Here is a 16,335-nt window from a genome sequence, read left to right as displayed (position 1 = left end):
TGTGAAAGAGAGTTTGTAATTTCCTGATTTCAGTGCGAAAATATTCTCATTATTCTACCATAGTGAATAGTGAATTAATATTAAATTGTTATGAATATTATTCTTATTTTAAAATATTTTGAAGCTAAAAAAATCACATTAAAAACGCTGAAGAGCTCTGCCACGAGGAGCCTCTTACATTCCACCGTTAACTTCTACAAATTTGGTTTTATGATACTTGTTGCAGCTAATGTATCATGAAATAAAAATGTCTGAAATTCCCAAAGATAAAGATTTCTTTTTTTTTCTCAACAGTTTCATTGTTGCGGGCACAAGTTAATACGAATATAAAAAATTTTATTATCTAAATGTTTCTTCAATCTTGACTCTTCATTACACGCAGACATAAAAAAATGTGTGTATATATATATATATATATATATATATATATATATATATATATATATATATATATATATATAAATATAAATATATATAATGTCAACTATAACTCTTATGGGTCAAATTACCATCAGGAATGTACCAGGCCTGTTTGGTGAAATGAAGAGGTGACAATGGCGGCACTTTTCCTCCTTTAAATGACCCGTGAATATTATTTTACCTGTGTTGAACTGGGAGGACGCAACCATTCACGCCGACACAATAGGAACAGCAGACCGTGCGTAAATTGCATCTTCATTTGCATTCCTGGTCCAAAAATCATGCAAATCTTAATGAGACAGTCTCCATTGTGGCTGTAATTGAAAACCCATTCTTTGTTAATTACTGTTTCTCAAAGGCCTTGTCCGCAGTCACTCGGCTGAAACAAAAAAAAAAAAAAAAGAAATTATTGATTTTTGGAGGTCGTGGGTTTTTAAAATGGACACGTCAAACAAAGTTGTTTATTGTTTCTTTAAGATACGACTTTCGATTATCAAAAAATAAATCTCTTTGTGGGTGATTACCTAAAAACAAAAAACTAGAAAGAAACATAAAACTTGTAAACGCAGGTTATAACGATAGATAAGGACAATAAAAGCAATAAATGACGAGCTATTATCAGTCAGTGATTTGCAGCTGAATGACAGACATGCAGCCTGTTTCAGCTCCTATCACATTAAAGTTCAGCGCGTTTTGTCGGCGTGTGTGACCATAAAGCTCCGCTGTCAGCCGAGCCAAGGATGCACACAGGGTGAGAATAATGCCGTTTTATGTCGATAGAGTTTAATCCCCCTACACCTCTCTGCAAAAATACGACTTAAAAATATTATTCGCCTACTTTTAGGCCCAGAGGCCACAATGAACATCCTCTCCATCCAAAACCTTTATTTCTGTGAGTCCTGCCGGGCACCAGATTTACGCTACAGAAATGTCAATGCTAAACAAGACGTTTTCTTTTACTCATCCAATAAATCTCTAATGTAACGAGAAAAAAAATCCTTTAAAGTCACTCAATTCGCTTCCTCTCAGAAATCGACGCTTTGAAAATGAAATTCTATCTTTGCGCCACTTGCACATGCGCATTTCATCCGCCTATCAAAGGGAAAAAAATTAAATTATCCCCGGGTCGATGTGACTGTATGCAGGTAATATCCTCCCATCAGGACATCCACATATTTCCCAACATTCAACAGTGGGATCCTGCAGCCCAGCGCCCCCGGACCTCTTCGGGCTGTCAGGCTTGTTGAGTCTGAATCGGAGCGGACTGTGCTGGTGGTCCTCGGTGCCTTAATTAGGAAATTAGCTGCACAGAGGCCCTCATTAACCAAACTCCAGGCTACTCCTGCTGCTTTATCTTTTTTCTTTAAAAAAAAAAAAAAGCCCTCCTTTCTCTGCCCCCTCTCTCTCCTTCCCTCTCTCTGCTACCGGTCAATTTCCATAAGAAGATTACAAGCGGATCAGTATTGAGATCTGACCAGATAAACAAATAACTGGTTCCTGAGAATTAGGTGTCTACTAATTGGAGGTTAGTTTTATTGCTCTCGCTCTGTTTGCAACGCCCCATTAAACGTGAAAATTAAATTCATGAAGTGATGTCTCTTTTCAGCTGGTTACTGCAACTGTATGGCTGCAGGCTCTCTCCCCCCGTTAAGGCACCAGGTTATTTATTTTTCATGCTTTTAGTCCGCGCGCGCGCGTGTGTGTGTGGTTTTTAAAGTCATAAATGTTGGAAGCATCATTTTCTCTCTGTGTAATTTGTAATGCATGTCACACCCTTCATGCAATATTTTGTTTTTCTTTTCAGTTTTTTTTATTGTTTTGTCTGTTTTGTTTCTTTTTTTTTTCTGTCCATGATTGGTAGGTAGTTTCGGGTCATTGATTATTTATTGGATGGATCTCAATCAGTCTTGTCAAACTATGAGGTCAATTTTCCGATTTTCCGAACGCGCGGTTGTTTTTGATCAGCTCAGTCATAAGTGATTGATTTAAAAAAAAATAAATAAATAAAAAAAAAACTGAGGCTCGGGCTCCTCAGGTGGACGCGCCGCCCTGCAGAAGCTGCTTTTTTAAGTCCCCCAGCTCCGGGAGGTGAAACGCGCCGACACGCACATGCGGAGCCATCCCGCAGAGCTCATGTAAATAGTGAGCAGTTAATGGCTGTTTTCGATGGGCGATCCGCAGCTGATCATTAGCAGGTGTGAGCGGAGCCGTTGGTTTCTACTGCGGAGCGACGCTTCAGGTCGTTTGGAAAGGAGACACATGCAAATGAAGCCCACTCCACCGCAATCATTTTAATAACCATTAACACCGCCGAGAGAAAACAAGGCGGCAAGCAGCAGCCGATGGTTTCTGGGATGAGCTCACTCACATGTGAGCAACCTGTACCTCAGTCCCCAGAGACCGGGACTGCCCGGCCCCTCCACAAGAGGTCGTCGATGTATTAAAGTTTCGCAACGCAGCAGAGAAATTCACTTCATCTTCATCTTATCCGGAATTTAACAGATTTACAAGCAAAGCTTTACTATCTACTAACTTCTGATATTCTCTCTCTCTACACACACACACACACACACACACATATATATATATATATATATATATATATATATATATCTTGTTTTCAGTGCCAATGCAGCCAGAAAGCCATATTACTTCAAAATTGGAAATTATTCCCTCAATACATATACCTTCATAAGAAAGAAATTCAGATTCAGTCTGTCTTTTTTATTTTCTAAACGAAGCCGAGATACTGCTTAAAAAAAAAAAAAAAACATCCGAGCAGCCGATGTTCACGAAACATTTTACGAGCAACAACATGAAACAATATATTTTATATATCAGTTGATTATAAAAGAGGAAACGAAAATGTCAGAAATCAAACCGGGCTTTTGGTGTGCGCAAAATGAATTTAGTTAAATTGTGAATGAGGAGAAGCATCCACACGTCTCTGACAGCAGGGAGAGATGAGAGGATATTTGTCTGTTAATGGCTCATTTTAATGTCATACTGCACTTTGCACTTGAGGGGTTTGTAGTTGTGTTTCGACCTGTTGGTTCTGCCCCTGAAGCCCAGTTAGGGACAGTGAGCCCTGCAGCATGTTGTCCATCACATTCCGCACTGGACTCGATATAAAACATGCACACCATTCTACAACTTCTTCAAACTTTTTTTTCTGCGTGTGTAACATTGAATTTATTTTTCCTACTGAGTCCCTGATGTAGAAAGATGTTTTATTATTATTATTAATATTGATGTTTGTTGTAATTTGCTGCTTCTCCGTTGAGCATTTGCAAACTTAAACCAATACGGTGCTTACTGTGCGCTCCTCCTCTTGGTTCTCACAAGATAAAGGTCTTTAAATGTTTCACATTTTGAGCTCAACTTGTTGAGCTGCGCAGACGGTTTAAAACTTCGCCTCTCCCTCCTCCGACCAAAACACGGCGCTGAGAGCTGCGGTTGGTTCCGCCGTGCTGCGCGCTGATTGGTCGCCTGCTCTTCATTGTCAAGCTGTCAATCCACATCACATGGTCCGGCCACTAGGCCTATTAACCGATGATCTTGGGGAACAAGTTTACACACTTGTGTTTCGGAGCTGTGGGAGTCAGAGCTGCTTCGGACGGACAGAAACCAGAAGCACCTGCAGACAGACACTTGCCTCCTTGGGCGCATTATTTTTTTTCCATCATATGAGACTGGTCAGTACCACTACCTCTTTCACTTCTGGCGCTGTTTTGGTGAACTTTTTTTTTTTATGCCTGTGAGTGAACACTAAAAGCCGCCTGAATGTATAACATGATGGAGACCGAGATCAAGACCCCTCTCCCGCAGTCCAACTCGGGCTCGGCGCCGGGCGCAAAGAACAACAGTGCCAGTGACCAGGAGCGGGTGAAGCGGCCGATGAACGCCTTCATGGTCTGGTCCCGGGGACAGCGGAGGAAGATGGCTCAAGAAAACCCCAAAATGCACAACTCTGAAATCAGCAAGCGACTTGGCGCCGATTGGAAACTTCTGACCGATGCGGAAAAGAGGCCATTCATCGACGAGGCCAAGCGGCTGCGCGCTATGCACATGAAGGAGCATCCGGATTATAAATACCGTCCCCGCAGGAAGACCAAGACCTTGCTCAAGAAAGACAAGTATTCTTTGCCCGGAGGTCTCTTGCCGCCGGGATCCAATGCCGTGAACAACTCGGTGTCTGTCGGCCAGCGGATGGACGGTTACGCGCACATGAACGGCTGGACGAACAGCGCGTACTCCCTCATGCAGGATCAGCTGGCCTACCCGCAGCATCACAGCATGAACAGCCCCCAGATCCAGCAGATGCACCGGTACGAGATGGCGGGCCTCCAGTACCCGATGATGTCCTCGGCTCAGACCTACATGAACGCGGCGTCCACGTACAGCATGTCCCCGGCGTACACGCAGCAGACCACCAACGCCATGGGACTGAGCTCCATGGCGTCAGTGTGCAAGACCGAGCCCAGCTCACCGCCGCCGGCCATCACGTCCCACTCTCAGCGGGCTTGTTTGGGGGACCTGAGGGATATGATAAGCATGTACCTGCCTCCCGGCGGGGACAGCGCGGAGCACTCCTCCCTGCAGAGCAGCCGGTTACACAGCGTCCACCCGCATTATCAGACCGCAGGGACTGGCGTCAATGGGACGCTACCTCTCACCCACATCTGAGAGCAACGCAAAGAAAAAGACTGCAAACGAAAACAACAAAAAAAAGTACTTCGGATACTTGAACTTTTTGTTTTGGTTGCTTAAGAAACAGCGTTCAAAAGCAACTTCATCTCAATATCTTTGAGCTGTCCATTTTAACCGAGTTTCAAATGGACCCAAACTGAACGTTGAGCCCATCAGAGTAAATTGCATTGCAAAGAGGCTTTTTATCAGTATAAGCAATCAAACATACGTAGAAGAATTGGACTTCTATATTTTAAATAATGCCATATTTTCTCTCTATGAAAAGGCATGTGGCCTCATGAAGAGGCCGGTGTATTTCAGAAAAGCTGGATGGAAAGCTGGTACATAAATGTTTACACTTAATTTGTAGAATGTCAGTTGTCACAACTGTGTCCAAATTTTGTAGTCTCTCTCTCCCACTCGCTCTCTCTCTCTCTCTCTACTTTTCCCCCCTCCCCTCACGACCTAGGTTATAATGAAATGTTAAGACTGTGCGGGTCGCAAACGCAAGTTTTTATTTATAGTAAGATTTCTTTTTCTTTCTTTTTAGCTTGAGAACCCGATGTTTTTGTCAGTTGAAAATGTTCCGATTTGTTTTTTGTAAAATGTTCTGTTCTGTGATGGTTTTTTGACAGTGTCATGTTTACTCATTATCCTAAACGAAAAGGTTTATTTAAACTGACGTTTCTACTTATTTTAAGACCATCCTCTATTCTTAAATGCTGAATAAATTTGTACAAAACATGATTTGTGACTCCGTCTCTTGTGTTAAATGAGAGGTTTGCGAAATATGACTTTAGTTCTTTGAAATGTCTGGAGCAACGCACAGGTTGCGTCCCAACAGTACCTGTCATTGAAAAGTGATTATTTTATAGGTGATGTGTGAAGAGTTTCACTGTTATAATTTAGCATCGACCAAACTACTGGGAATTACATTTTTAAAATGCCCAAAGCTAGTTTACTCAAAACTATGAAGACAGTGATAGTTTCCCAAAATATTATCTGCCTCTACAAGCCCTAAAAAAAGAAAGAAACAAAAAGCAAAAAAAAAAAAAAACAACAACTATATTTTCTTTACTTGACTTAAAATAGCTGCTTGTGAGTTTTTTTTTTCTTTAACATCCATCTAAGAATGTATTTGACATAATCCGTTGTTTTCTTATTGTTTAAAAACCACATCTCATTTCTCACAGGTTCAGTAGTTCATGTTTATACAAACTGAAGTGTTCCTAGTTTATTTCTTTTAACATAGTGGGTGACAAACTGCATTTGACTGTAGTTTAATCAAGTTGCTTTTCCTTCACTGTCTTTAATTTCACTATAGGCTTGTTGAATATGGAGTATTTCACTCCGAAGGCTTTGTTATCTCACTCAGTTTAATTCTTCATTCATGTATTTTTTGTTTGTTTTTTGCCACAAGAATGAACTGGGATCATTGATATATATTTTTTTAAATGAAATCTGAAAGTCTGAATATTTAATCTTTAACAAGTAAAGAGTTCGGATAAGTGTCGGATCACTTCACATCAGAAAGCTAACTGAACTCATCTTTTTTTGTGAACGTGTATCATTAGTTTAATTGTATCCATAAAAACACAAGATGTGTCTTCTGAAATAGTTGAGAAAATTTTTGTAAGTTTATTTTCTATGTCAGTGATGAAGTGCACAAGTATAGCCTAATGTAAATTGTGTTGTTGAGCAAAATATTTGAAAAATGAATAAATCACTTTAAAGAGTAAAATTGAATTATAATTTAATTTATAAAGTATTTTGCGTGTTGACTGAGAATTTTCTTACATATAATTTCGGGTGTGAGGAACTTGTGTTGGGCTCATTAACATTTGAAACATTTTGAAATTGCTGTTATGAATTGCGTCTGTTTCATTTTAGTAAGAAATCAAACAACTATAATCTATAAAATAGATTTTATTCTTCAAGAAATTACTCTGAAATTACATCACATTCATAAACTAAACTGGATTCGAAATCACTTACTGCTGACAGTTTATTAATGCAAAGGTGTGTGGAAGAATAGATCGGCCTGCTGCTGCAGTGTACCTTGGGCTAAATAAGCTCTGGCCACCAAGAGGGCCGAAGCAGTGGCGGTCCTGCTGGCCTTCCTACACTCCCTGTAGGACTTGATCCACAGCTCAGCACAGCGGCCTGGATTAGCCCCACGCACCTTTGTGGAGGGAAAGATTATCTAGACCTCCCTGCATTCACCGACAGGGTCTTAAGTCACTCTAGCGTGCCAGCAGCCACCCGTCACCTAATCACACTCTCCAACTCATTTTTTTGTAATTAAGCAGCTTTTCTCTTCCTGCTCCTCGGTGTCAGGGGTGTTTGCTTTGGGGTGGGCTGAGTGATGGTTTCTGGTCATTTATCAGACTCAGAGAATTATGCATACTGATAGGAGGGCTTTCGCCTGCACTCTACACATCTCCTTTGACCAATAAGTTTTGGGATGACTTGAACCCAAAAATGTTGAGGAATCTGCTTGACAGCCGATAGAATAATTTTAACATGTCAGTGCGGTGAAATATTTCTTACAACCCTTGTTCAGTGAAGCTTGGATCCCCCTGTGGTGCGTTTATGTGAAATTTGGCATAGCTGTTTCGTACCTGCTGCTGCTTTAGGAGTGAAAGTATGTGTTTGTGGAGAGGTGCGAGGCTGAGCTGTGCATACCTATTGATTGTGATTGAATATTCTGGCAGTGAGGCCATCCGAGTTTGGCTCCCCACCACCCTCGCCCCGATCCCCCCTTTTCTCTCCCCCTCTTCCCCTGCTGAGCACCCGGAGGGCCTCTCTCTCCCGTCATGTGGAGCTCTGTGCCCACTCAGCAAGTGCAGGCATATCCCACTTCCATCTGCCTATGACCTCACAGCCCCTGTTTGTTTAACCCCCTCTCCAAAAACTAACCTAATTATAGCCCTGTAGAACATGGATTCAGCAGATTCCCAGTGGATTTTGCCACTGTGTGTCTTTGCGCACCTATAATGTGTTAATGTGTGCAGTGCATGTAAAGCTCCAGCTTAAAAGCAGCAGTGCCACGGGCCACGTTTCAGTCGATCTTGTTTTTCCCTTTGCTCATATTATGTCAGAACATGCCCTGCAAGTGGACTGTCTTGTGGGAGTATATGTGAACAAGTTTCTAAAAAGCAACAGGATTGTGTTTTGACTACCACTTTCTGCCTCAGTGTGATGAGTGGAAAACTCATTACACAAATCTGGCTGACAGACTAACGTTGGTGACATCACTACCTCTCCTGCTCAACTGGCTCGGCAACTTACATCAGGAACACACCTTCTAAATATACTTTCAGCTCCTCACGTAATCTCTAACTCGAATCAGGAACCCCCCCGTCTGGTGTACAGACTCATCACCAACGCAGCAACATTGTTGTGCGGTTGATGTCTGTGTCTCTGCTGGATGGATGAGTGAGGTTAGGGACAGCACCTATGACACAGTTGGTCTGTATTGATTTGCTATTTCTGAGATCTCAGAGAGGCCCTTTGAGTTGAGCCTGGAGGGGACCTGGAGTGTCCAGCTTGGGCAAGCCTGTCCAGAGCAGAGGAGCTCATGTGAGGTACTCAGATTGACAGCAAAGCAGTGTGTATCCTCTGTGTGTGTGTGTGTGTGTGTGTGTGTGGAGGTGCTGGGGTTGGGGGTGGGGGTTAATCTCCCTGAACTGGGGCAGATGTTGTTAACGAGCTCTTCTCAGGTCGACTCCCTGCGTGGGAAAATGGCATCAAATCCTCCTGGGGTCAGGGCTTTTGGGCTGACCCACTGAGAGCCATCCCTCTCCACTGCACCGTCCTCTCAATCCCCTCTCCATTCACTCACCTACTCACTCACTCATTCACCGACAGCACTCACCCGAGACCCTAGAAAATCACATTTGACCATTTTTTTTATACCTCTCCTCTTTTAAGTACATCCCCAATTTCCAGCTCCTTGTCTGAACCTATGTGAGCACCAACAGACTTGTTCCATGATGCAAATATCTCATTAATGATAGCTGTGGTTGGAGCACCGTGCCTTACACAACCACAAGGAATGCTGAGTGGGAAACGCTTCAAAGACAACCATGCCGCCACTCAAGAAACTGCATCCGCCCAGCAGAAAGTTACTTGTGTGTGTGTCAGTGGCAAGTAAATTTGTTTGAATTAAAGACTTATAGACTTTGTGGCGCCCGTGCTGCTTGCATGATGGGATACCTTGGTAAAAAAAAAAAAAAAAAAAAAAAATGTAGGTCCAAAAGAACTTTTTGAACTTGCTTTTGTCAAATATTTGGCTTTGATGTGATGAATGAGATCAATGTTGAATGGTCTATTGGAGACAACTTTGATAGACAGCGTGGTTTTTTGACCGATGTACACACTATCTGTGCAGTACAGTGTGAGCTGTGACGTGACTGCTGCCATAAGTCATATCCGGACTGGGCATGTCTCTTTACCATTTCATGTCAGCATGCCCACTTTAGGGTTTATCCTGACTTAGGTTTTAATGTGAGGGTCATCCATTAAGGTGTCTGACTGTGAAGGTGTGTTTACTTTGACCCAGCAGGTGTGTGTGAATATGAGATTTGTCAACTATGAGACGGGATTACCTCTTCTTTTGTTCAAAACAAAACAAATATAAAACAGCTGAAATGGGAGGATTCTGTTTTCCTGCTGTCCATGTTGTGTGTTTAGTTTTCAGATGAGGATCCTATCCTATCCTATCCTTGCTCAGTTAAACACTCCTGAGGTTTACTTGAACTTGTTTTCACTTGCGATTGTGGTTAGAGCATGATGTGTTGAACCAAGAACACAGCGACAACACATAAACAAAACCAGGGCTGAAATTACATTTAATAACCTGTGAGGGAAATTACATCCAGTGTGTTGAGTCTAATGTGTGTTATGGGAGGCTCAGACACCAAGTGAGGCTCTTTACATTATAAAACTATGTCTCCTGCAGATGGTCCCTTTCTGTACCACGCGTCACTTTGTCTATGAACACTGAAGCATGTAGCGTTCTTTTTAATTTGCCAAACTAGAGTTCTGACCGCACTTCTGACCTGTCTTGGAAGCCCAGAGAAACGGGGCCGATGTATAGTATGTATAGTATGCCTAGGGACAGCAAAGACAGTGTGGGACGACTACAAGACAATGCAGAGTTGGGGGGATAAGGAGTTGGGGGGGGGGGGGATTAAGCCTCATGTAGGCCACTGATATTGATTAGTGTTTGTTGAGGAGAGCAAAAGAGAACACAGATTGACAGATACACAATGGTGGTATGGTGACTGCTTCATCAGAAGTCATATGATCATATCACTATTGTCAGGAGCTGGATTCATTCAGTAACCTGTACCCACATGCCCCCCCCCCCCCCCACACACACACACACACACACACTCTATAAACACACACACTTCCCCTGCCAAAACAAAAACATGTTGAAATAAGGTATGTCGTCAAATGCATCCAAAGTACAAGCAAAGATTTATTTTCCTGGGGGCACTGGTCATGTTGGGGGGACTTTGTCTTTTAGGGCAGCCCAATCTGTGTGTGGTTTATGGGAGTGTAACCCTGGGAACATGGGGGGAGGTGGTACACACTAAGCTACGGGTCAGTCCTGACTGACTCTGTCACTTATTGATTAGTTGCCATAGAGAGTTAGTCAGGCCATCTCTCTTGGAGGTGTGTCCTGAGGCCAGCAGCACTGCCCAGATGAGCCTTTGGCTTTGTCTGCAGGGGGTGATTGTGTGCATGTATATTTTCTCTGGACACTGTGCGTGTGTGTGACCTCGCTAACTACGGCTTGCGTTTCCTTCATCCTCATCACTCTTCTTTTTGACCCCCTGCTGTATTATTTTTTTGTATCACTCTTCGGACTGGACGAGCTCGAATAGAATCTGCAATATCTCTGTGTCATAAAAAATGTGTCAGTGTTTATGCATGCACCTTCTCCCAAGGGACCTGTAATAATAGGGGTTGTAAACAAATTGTCCAAACTTATTGAGCTGTGAAATCCTTTTTATAGCTGCTGGATTTGCACACTCATATGATCCCCTCTCATCTCTGTTTGCATATTGTCATTGTCCCCATCAAACATTAAAACGGAGTAACAGACTTGGGTGCAGGAGGACTATGGACGGTCAGGACTCAGTGGTGCCAGAGGTCCACCTGCAGTAGCTGAGGAAAATGCAAACAGCCCAGCAGGGACAAGCGAGGATGTCTGTCTTCACTCGCTGGAATAATTAGTAGATTCAGGACTTCAGGTAGGGACAACATGTCTATATTTGCTTTCAGTAAAACAAGGTGGATGCCAATTTCTTTCTTAGTAATAAAAACAATATTCTTCTCAACATGTTCATTGCTGGAATCAGGGAATCAAATTAGTCACAGGACAAGAAAGTGATGCTGACACAGATTTTAAATACCTGCAGGTCACACAAAAGACAATGGGGCTGGTAAAATTATGATCTAATCTTTCCTTTGTAAACTTTCATATCAAAGTTGATAGACTGATAGAAGTTGATAGCATCATACTTACTGCGATTATGATTCCCCACATTTTCTGAGAAATAGAATTAAACTGGCTTATTTACACTCTAGTTGAATATTTGAATGCTCTTGTTGTAACAATGCAGCTGAATTTTCAAATTGGAGCAATTAGTGAAAATGGTGTTATCATAGTTTATGGAAAGAGCTCATAACTTTGAGAAAACAAGATAAGCTGCCTTTATTTCCTAATCTGTCTTGTATTAAAGTAAATATAAGTTGGTTTAACATTTCTCAAAGTTTAGAGCTTGGCCTTTAAAGAGAAGAAATGTTTTAGAGTTAGTTGTCACTTAAAATTGTAAATTTATAGTCAGAATAATGCATAACTCTCCTTTTAGGAATATGCGCAAAGAGTTCTTAACCCGAAACTTGACGACAGGCCCCCCCTATCCCTCCCTAATATCACACCTTGGATGCATAAACATGCCTGTGCTCCACACATCACCCCACCCCGGGGGGCCTGCATGGCTTTAGTGCCGCACTGTGACACCAATCAGGAGAGATGGCGGGCTCCTTTGTCATGCAAACACCAATCGCTTCTTGTCTTATTCAAATGTCTGCCCTCTCTCTTTCTCCTCTCCCTCACTCTCGCTCAACCCCTACCCTGCTTCAAGCCCCCCCACCCTCTACCCCCGACTTCAGCCCTCTCTCGCTCCTCTCGCTGTCTCTCTCGCTTCTCAAGTCCAAGTAAATCCTCGCTGAGAGAAGAGGGAGCCTCCAGGCCCCGGGCTGCTGAGGCAGGCCTCTCTCCTGGGGGTCAGCCTGTGTCTCAGTGCATGAGGCTGTTTCCAGGCCCAACCAAGTCCATTTCATATTCAAATGTTACAATCAGGCCTCTGACCCACAGGGGGCTCTTTATGGTTGCGGCCCCAGGTCGCAGGGTCAAGATGGTGATTTAATAGCTGAGGCAGAGGAAAGGAGCGGGGGAGCCAAGTGATTTAGGGGATGAATGAGTAATAAAAAAGCATTTTTCCTAAGTTGTCATGTAAATTTCAATCCGTATTCAATATGAGGCTCCCTCCACATTTGAGGCCTTCCTCAATGGCTTTCTAGTGGACTTTAGACATTCAGAATTAAGAAAGTCCATTTTCTGCTTTTACTCTTGACTTGTGGTTGGTGTAAACAGTAGCTGATGGTGAAACATCTGAGGATTAGGGATGGAGATAAGAACACGTTAAAGAGTCATCATGCTTGTTTGGTGCCACTGTGTCTCCGATGTCCTCATGCTCTGGAGTGGCCTGTTATTCCTGTCCCGGAGGGTGTGTTCCCAGCTAAGCAGCTCCAGCAACACAGGCAGGATTGTTTGTTTATATGTGTTTGTGTGTGTGTGACAGAGAGACATGGTGGATTTTTTTTTTGCCCGTCTATGGTATGTGTAATAGGTAACTAATAGGTAACTAGAGGCACAGCAGTCAACATTTGGATCTGGCACATAGTTTCAAGCGATTTGCCGTGCCATTAGTCTCTTCATTGGCATCACCCATAATCCTCTCTCTATGTGACTCACATGGTGTGTCCTTTTCAGGCCGTCCTTTAGTCTGACTCATAGAAACTCAACCCACCCAGCTCACGGCATCTTTGATGATGGGGATAGATTTTTGTCCTTTTGATTTTTCAACACTATTGTAATCCTGGATTTGACTTTAGTTCTATTGATATTTACGTTTTTGTCTGAAGAATCAAAGAACAAATGAGAAGGCTGTAATTTATTTAGAGGTATGGAGAAAGTAATGTCAGAATAAGACAGAAACAAAAAGCCATCTTTTAGGCCTTAGATACTAGCCTCATGTTTTGTGTGTGGTGGGGGGTTTATATATATATATATATATATATATATATATACACACACAAATAATTTCATGTTAATATTTTTGTCACATGGGGAAGCCCCATCTCAAGGATGGAAATGCACAAAGCTTCAGTTCAGACAAGATGATTTTATTTGATATTCAGTACATTTTTGGGGCTTTCTTGTGGTAACACCACCATCTCATTTGTAACTAACCAATAAAATAGCTTCACCAGTTTTACATCTCCTCAGAATTTCAGTGGCGTTGAATACAGCCAAACTCCACACTTCCAAGAACAGTAGCAGGGGCCAGAAGCAGAGGACGACATGGCAAGATGAAGCTGAGGGGCCACTGCAGGGCAAGGTAGGGCAAGCCTCAGTGGGCACAGCTGTAGCTCAGTCATTACTGCTCCTCTGTTGCTTCAGAAGAACAGGGCCAATCCCACCACATGGCCGCTCTGCCACGCCTTGTCCCCTGCCACACACACTCGGGAAGGCCTGGTAGCGCCAGGCGGCACCACTTTCAGTTTGCACTCCTCTCACGTGTGGCAATTCAGTAGAGCAAAACAGAGAGGTGTCGTAGGGTAGGGACAGGGTTGGGTTGGAGACAGGGGTGAGGGGTAGGATGGGTGGGTGTAAAGGTTAAACCAGGGTAGGGGGGCTTCTGTTCCTTCCTCTCTTATCTCCTGACTCGCCATTCTCTTTCCCATCCCCTCCTCTACGCTTCCACCCCTCTGAGGCCCCCTTCCTCTCCTCCAAACCCCCGTCTCCCTTTTGTGGCCTGTGCACCTGCAGCCCTTGAGTCTGGGCAATAAAGCTGAAGGATTTGTCTACTGGAGATTGGAGGAAAAGTGGGGGAATCATTAAACAGCATCGAAAGCACAAAAGCAACAGGTTCAAACTGTGGCTGTTTGATATGGTGCGATGTCGCATTCCACAGTGATGGACCTGATGTAATGCAGTTTGACACAAATGGAATGAGTTTAAGCAGATTTGTGTCCAGATTTCCACCATGTTTGGGTTAGTGTCATTGTGAATCAGTTTGATTTGACTCATGATCAACTTTCAACCCTTGAAAGTTTTGCTTCCAATTAGACGCCTCATGTATGTAGAATGATCAGATATCTGCTCCTCTGTGATCCAGAAGAGCTCCAAAATATAATGTTGAAAAAGGAGGATTTTTTTTTTTTTTTTTTTTTTTTTAACTCAGAGAGGAGCTATTCAATTCTAGAAAAAAAGAAAAAAAATCTAAATAATGAATTTGGAGATAATGATTTTAACTCTTTTGTACCTTTTTGAATGCATAATGAAATTAAATGAAGATTAAAATACATATTTTAACTGTGTTGTATTTCTGGATTTAGGTGTCCAAAACTGATACCGTGAATGGAAAACCAAGCTGTAGTTCTGACTATGGATCCCCATTAAAGCAGGTTTTTATAATCACAAACCCACATGAAGGTAAATGTCCAACAAAAGTAAAACTGCTCCACCAAACTGAAATAGGCATTCAGTGTAACAAGAATATATAGATGAAGTAAAATTGTTCTCGGCTGTGTTCTGCAGGATCTCTGTTCAATTCCCCACCTGTTGTAATGTTATGTTCAGTCATGTAGAACTTTTCTCTCACTCATTGCATGCCAGACCCCCCACATTGTAAATCGGCGCAAAGGGAAAAAAGATTCAGTTCTTTCAGAGTGCGACCATGAAGGCAGAGGAAATCACTCTAAACGGTCTTAATTCTGCCATTAGATGAGAGGGAGCGCTGTGGGGATTGGTTTGCCCTATGCTCCATATTCACAGAAGCAGGATGAGGCTGGGAAGCCTGCTGAGAAAATGGTGTCGTAATCAGGAGCCCGGCAGTTCTGCCTGATCAGGTACACTAGCCCCTCTTCTCGTTTCCTCAAAGCCACCCCCCCTTTTCTCCTCGCTCCCCTCATTTCTCTCCCCTTCCCCTGCCCCGTAAGGAGATCCTAATAAGAGTTTGGATGTACTGTGCTGGACCTGGCAGGAGAGAACAGAGATGAGGCCTGAGTTGGGGGTTGAAGCTGGAGGTATGAAGTTTAGTGGAGTTGTGTGGGGGCTTGTTTTGTGTGTGTGTGTGTGTGTTGTTTTTTTTTTTTTTTTTTTTTTGTTCCCACATTTGATTATTCAGGTTGGCTGAACTAAATTCTGAACCCATAAAATTCGTATCCCCTCTGGGGGACCATTTGCATATATTTCAGATCCCCCTCCTTCACATCCCAATTCTCCTTTTTTCTTGGGAAGTGAAAGAGAGGGCAAAGCAACCAGGCCTGTCTAGGCTTTAAGATGTCACCGTGGTGTGAAATATGGGCGAACAAGCAGGGTCTTTGAAACTCAAACTAACCCCCCACCAGCCTCTGAGCTGCTGCCACACACACATACATAGATCCAGTCATCCTCATGCACTCCACTGGGCGCTATTCTTAAATAGGAATTAAATTTCCTGTCAGTGAATCGGCGCATGCTCTGCAACTTTATTCTCAACTTTTTGCACATGAAATACGTCCAGGTGCACCGTGGTATTTGCTGAGTTCCATTCAAAAAGAGAGATAAGATATGAAACTCCCATCCTCTATCTGAGTGTGTGTCGGTTTTTATGTTTGCCTAGCAGCGTAAAGATGAAGGGAACACACATGTAGCTGGGCACCTAGAGCGGTAAGCCAGATGAGGGCAGGGCTCCACATCAGCAGTCAGCCATAAGAGACACCTGTTCATTTGTCTGGCTGGAGAAGTCGAGGTTTTGTTCTCACCGTGCCAACCGGGCTCGCTGGCACGACTTTTACTGCCCATCTGTACAGATTGAATGGCTGAAGTTAGACGATGGTCTTTGACAAGGAAGCCGGAGGGGGGGGGGGTGGCTGTTG

General features: G+C 43.1%; 1 protein-coding gene across 1 annotated transcript; it reads left to right on the top strand.

Annotated features, from left to right (window-relative positions):
• The first annotated feature begins 3,959 nt into the window (after positions 1 to 3,959).
• Positions 3,960 to 5,856, top strand: sox3 (SRY-box transcription factor 3). The gene has a single exon (XM_029512831.1). It carries the CDS (start codon positions 4,204 to 4,206, stop codon positions 5,104 to 5,106), a length of 903 nt encoding a protein of 300 aa, XP_029368691.1. The 5' UTR covers positions 3,960 to 4,203; the 3' UTR covers positions 5,107 to 5,856.
• The last annotated feature ends 10,479 nt before the right edge of the window (positions 5,857 to 16,335 follow it).

The sequence above is a fragment of the Echeneis naucrates genome, chromosome 10, assembly GCF_900963305.1.
Source record: "Echeneis naucrates chromosome 10, fEcheNa1.1, whole genome shotgun sequence".
In the NCBI taxonomy this organism is placed as follows: Eukaryota; Metazoa; Chordata; class Actinopteri; order Carangiformes; family Echeneidae; genus Echeneis; species Echeneis naucrates.
Note: the sequence above shows the minus strand (reverse complement) of the source record. Positions and strands in the feature narration are given on the sequence as shown.

What these genes read in the sequence shown, in the direction of transcription:
- sox3 (XM_029512831.1), top strand. Translation starts at nt 4,204, where the DNA reads ATGTATAACATGATGGAGACCGAGATCAAGACCCCTCTCCCGCAGTCC.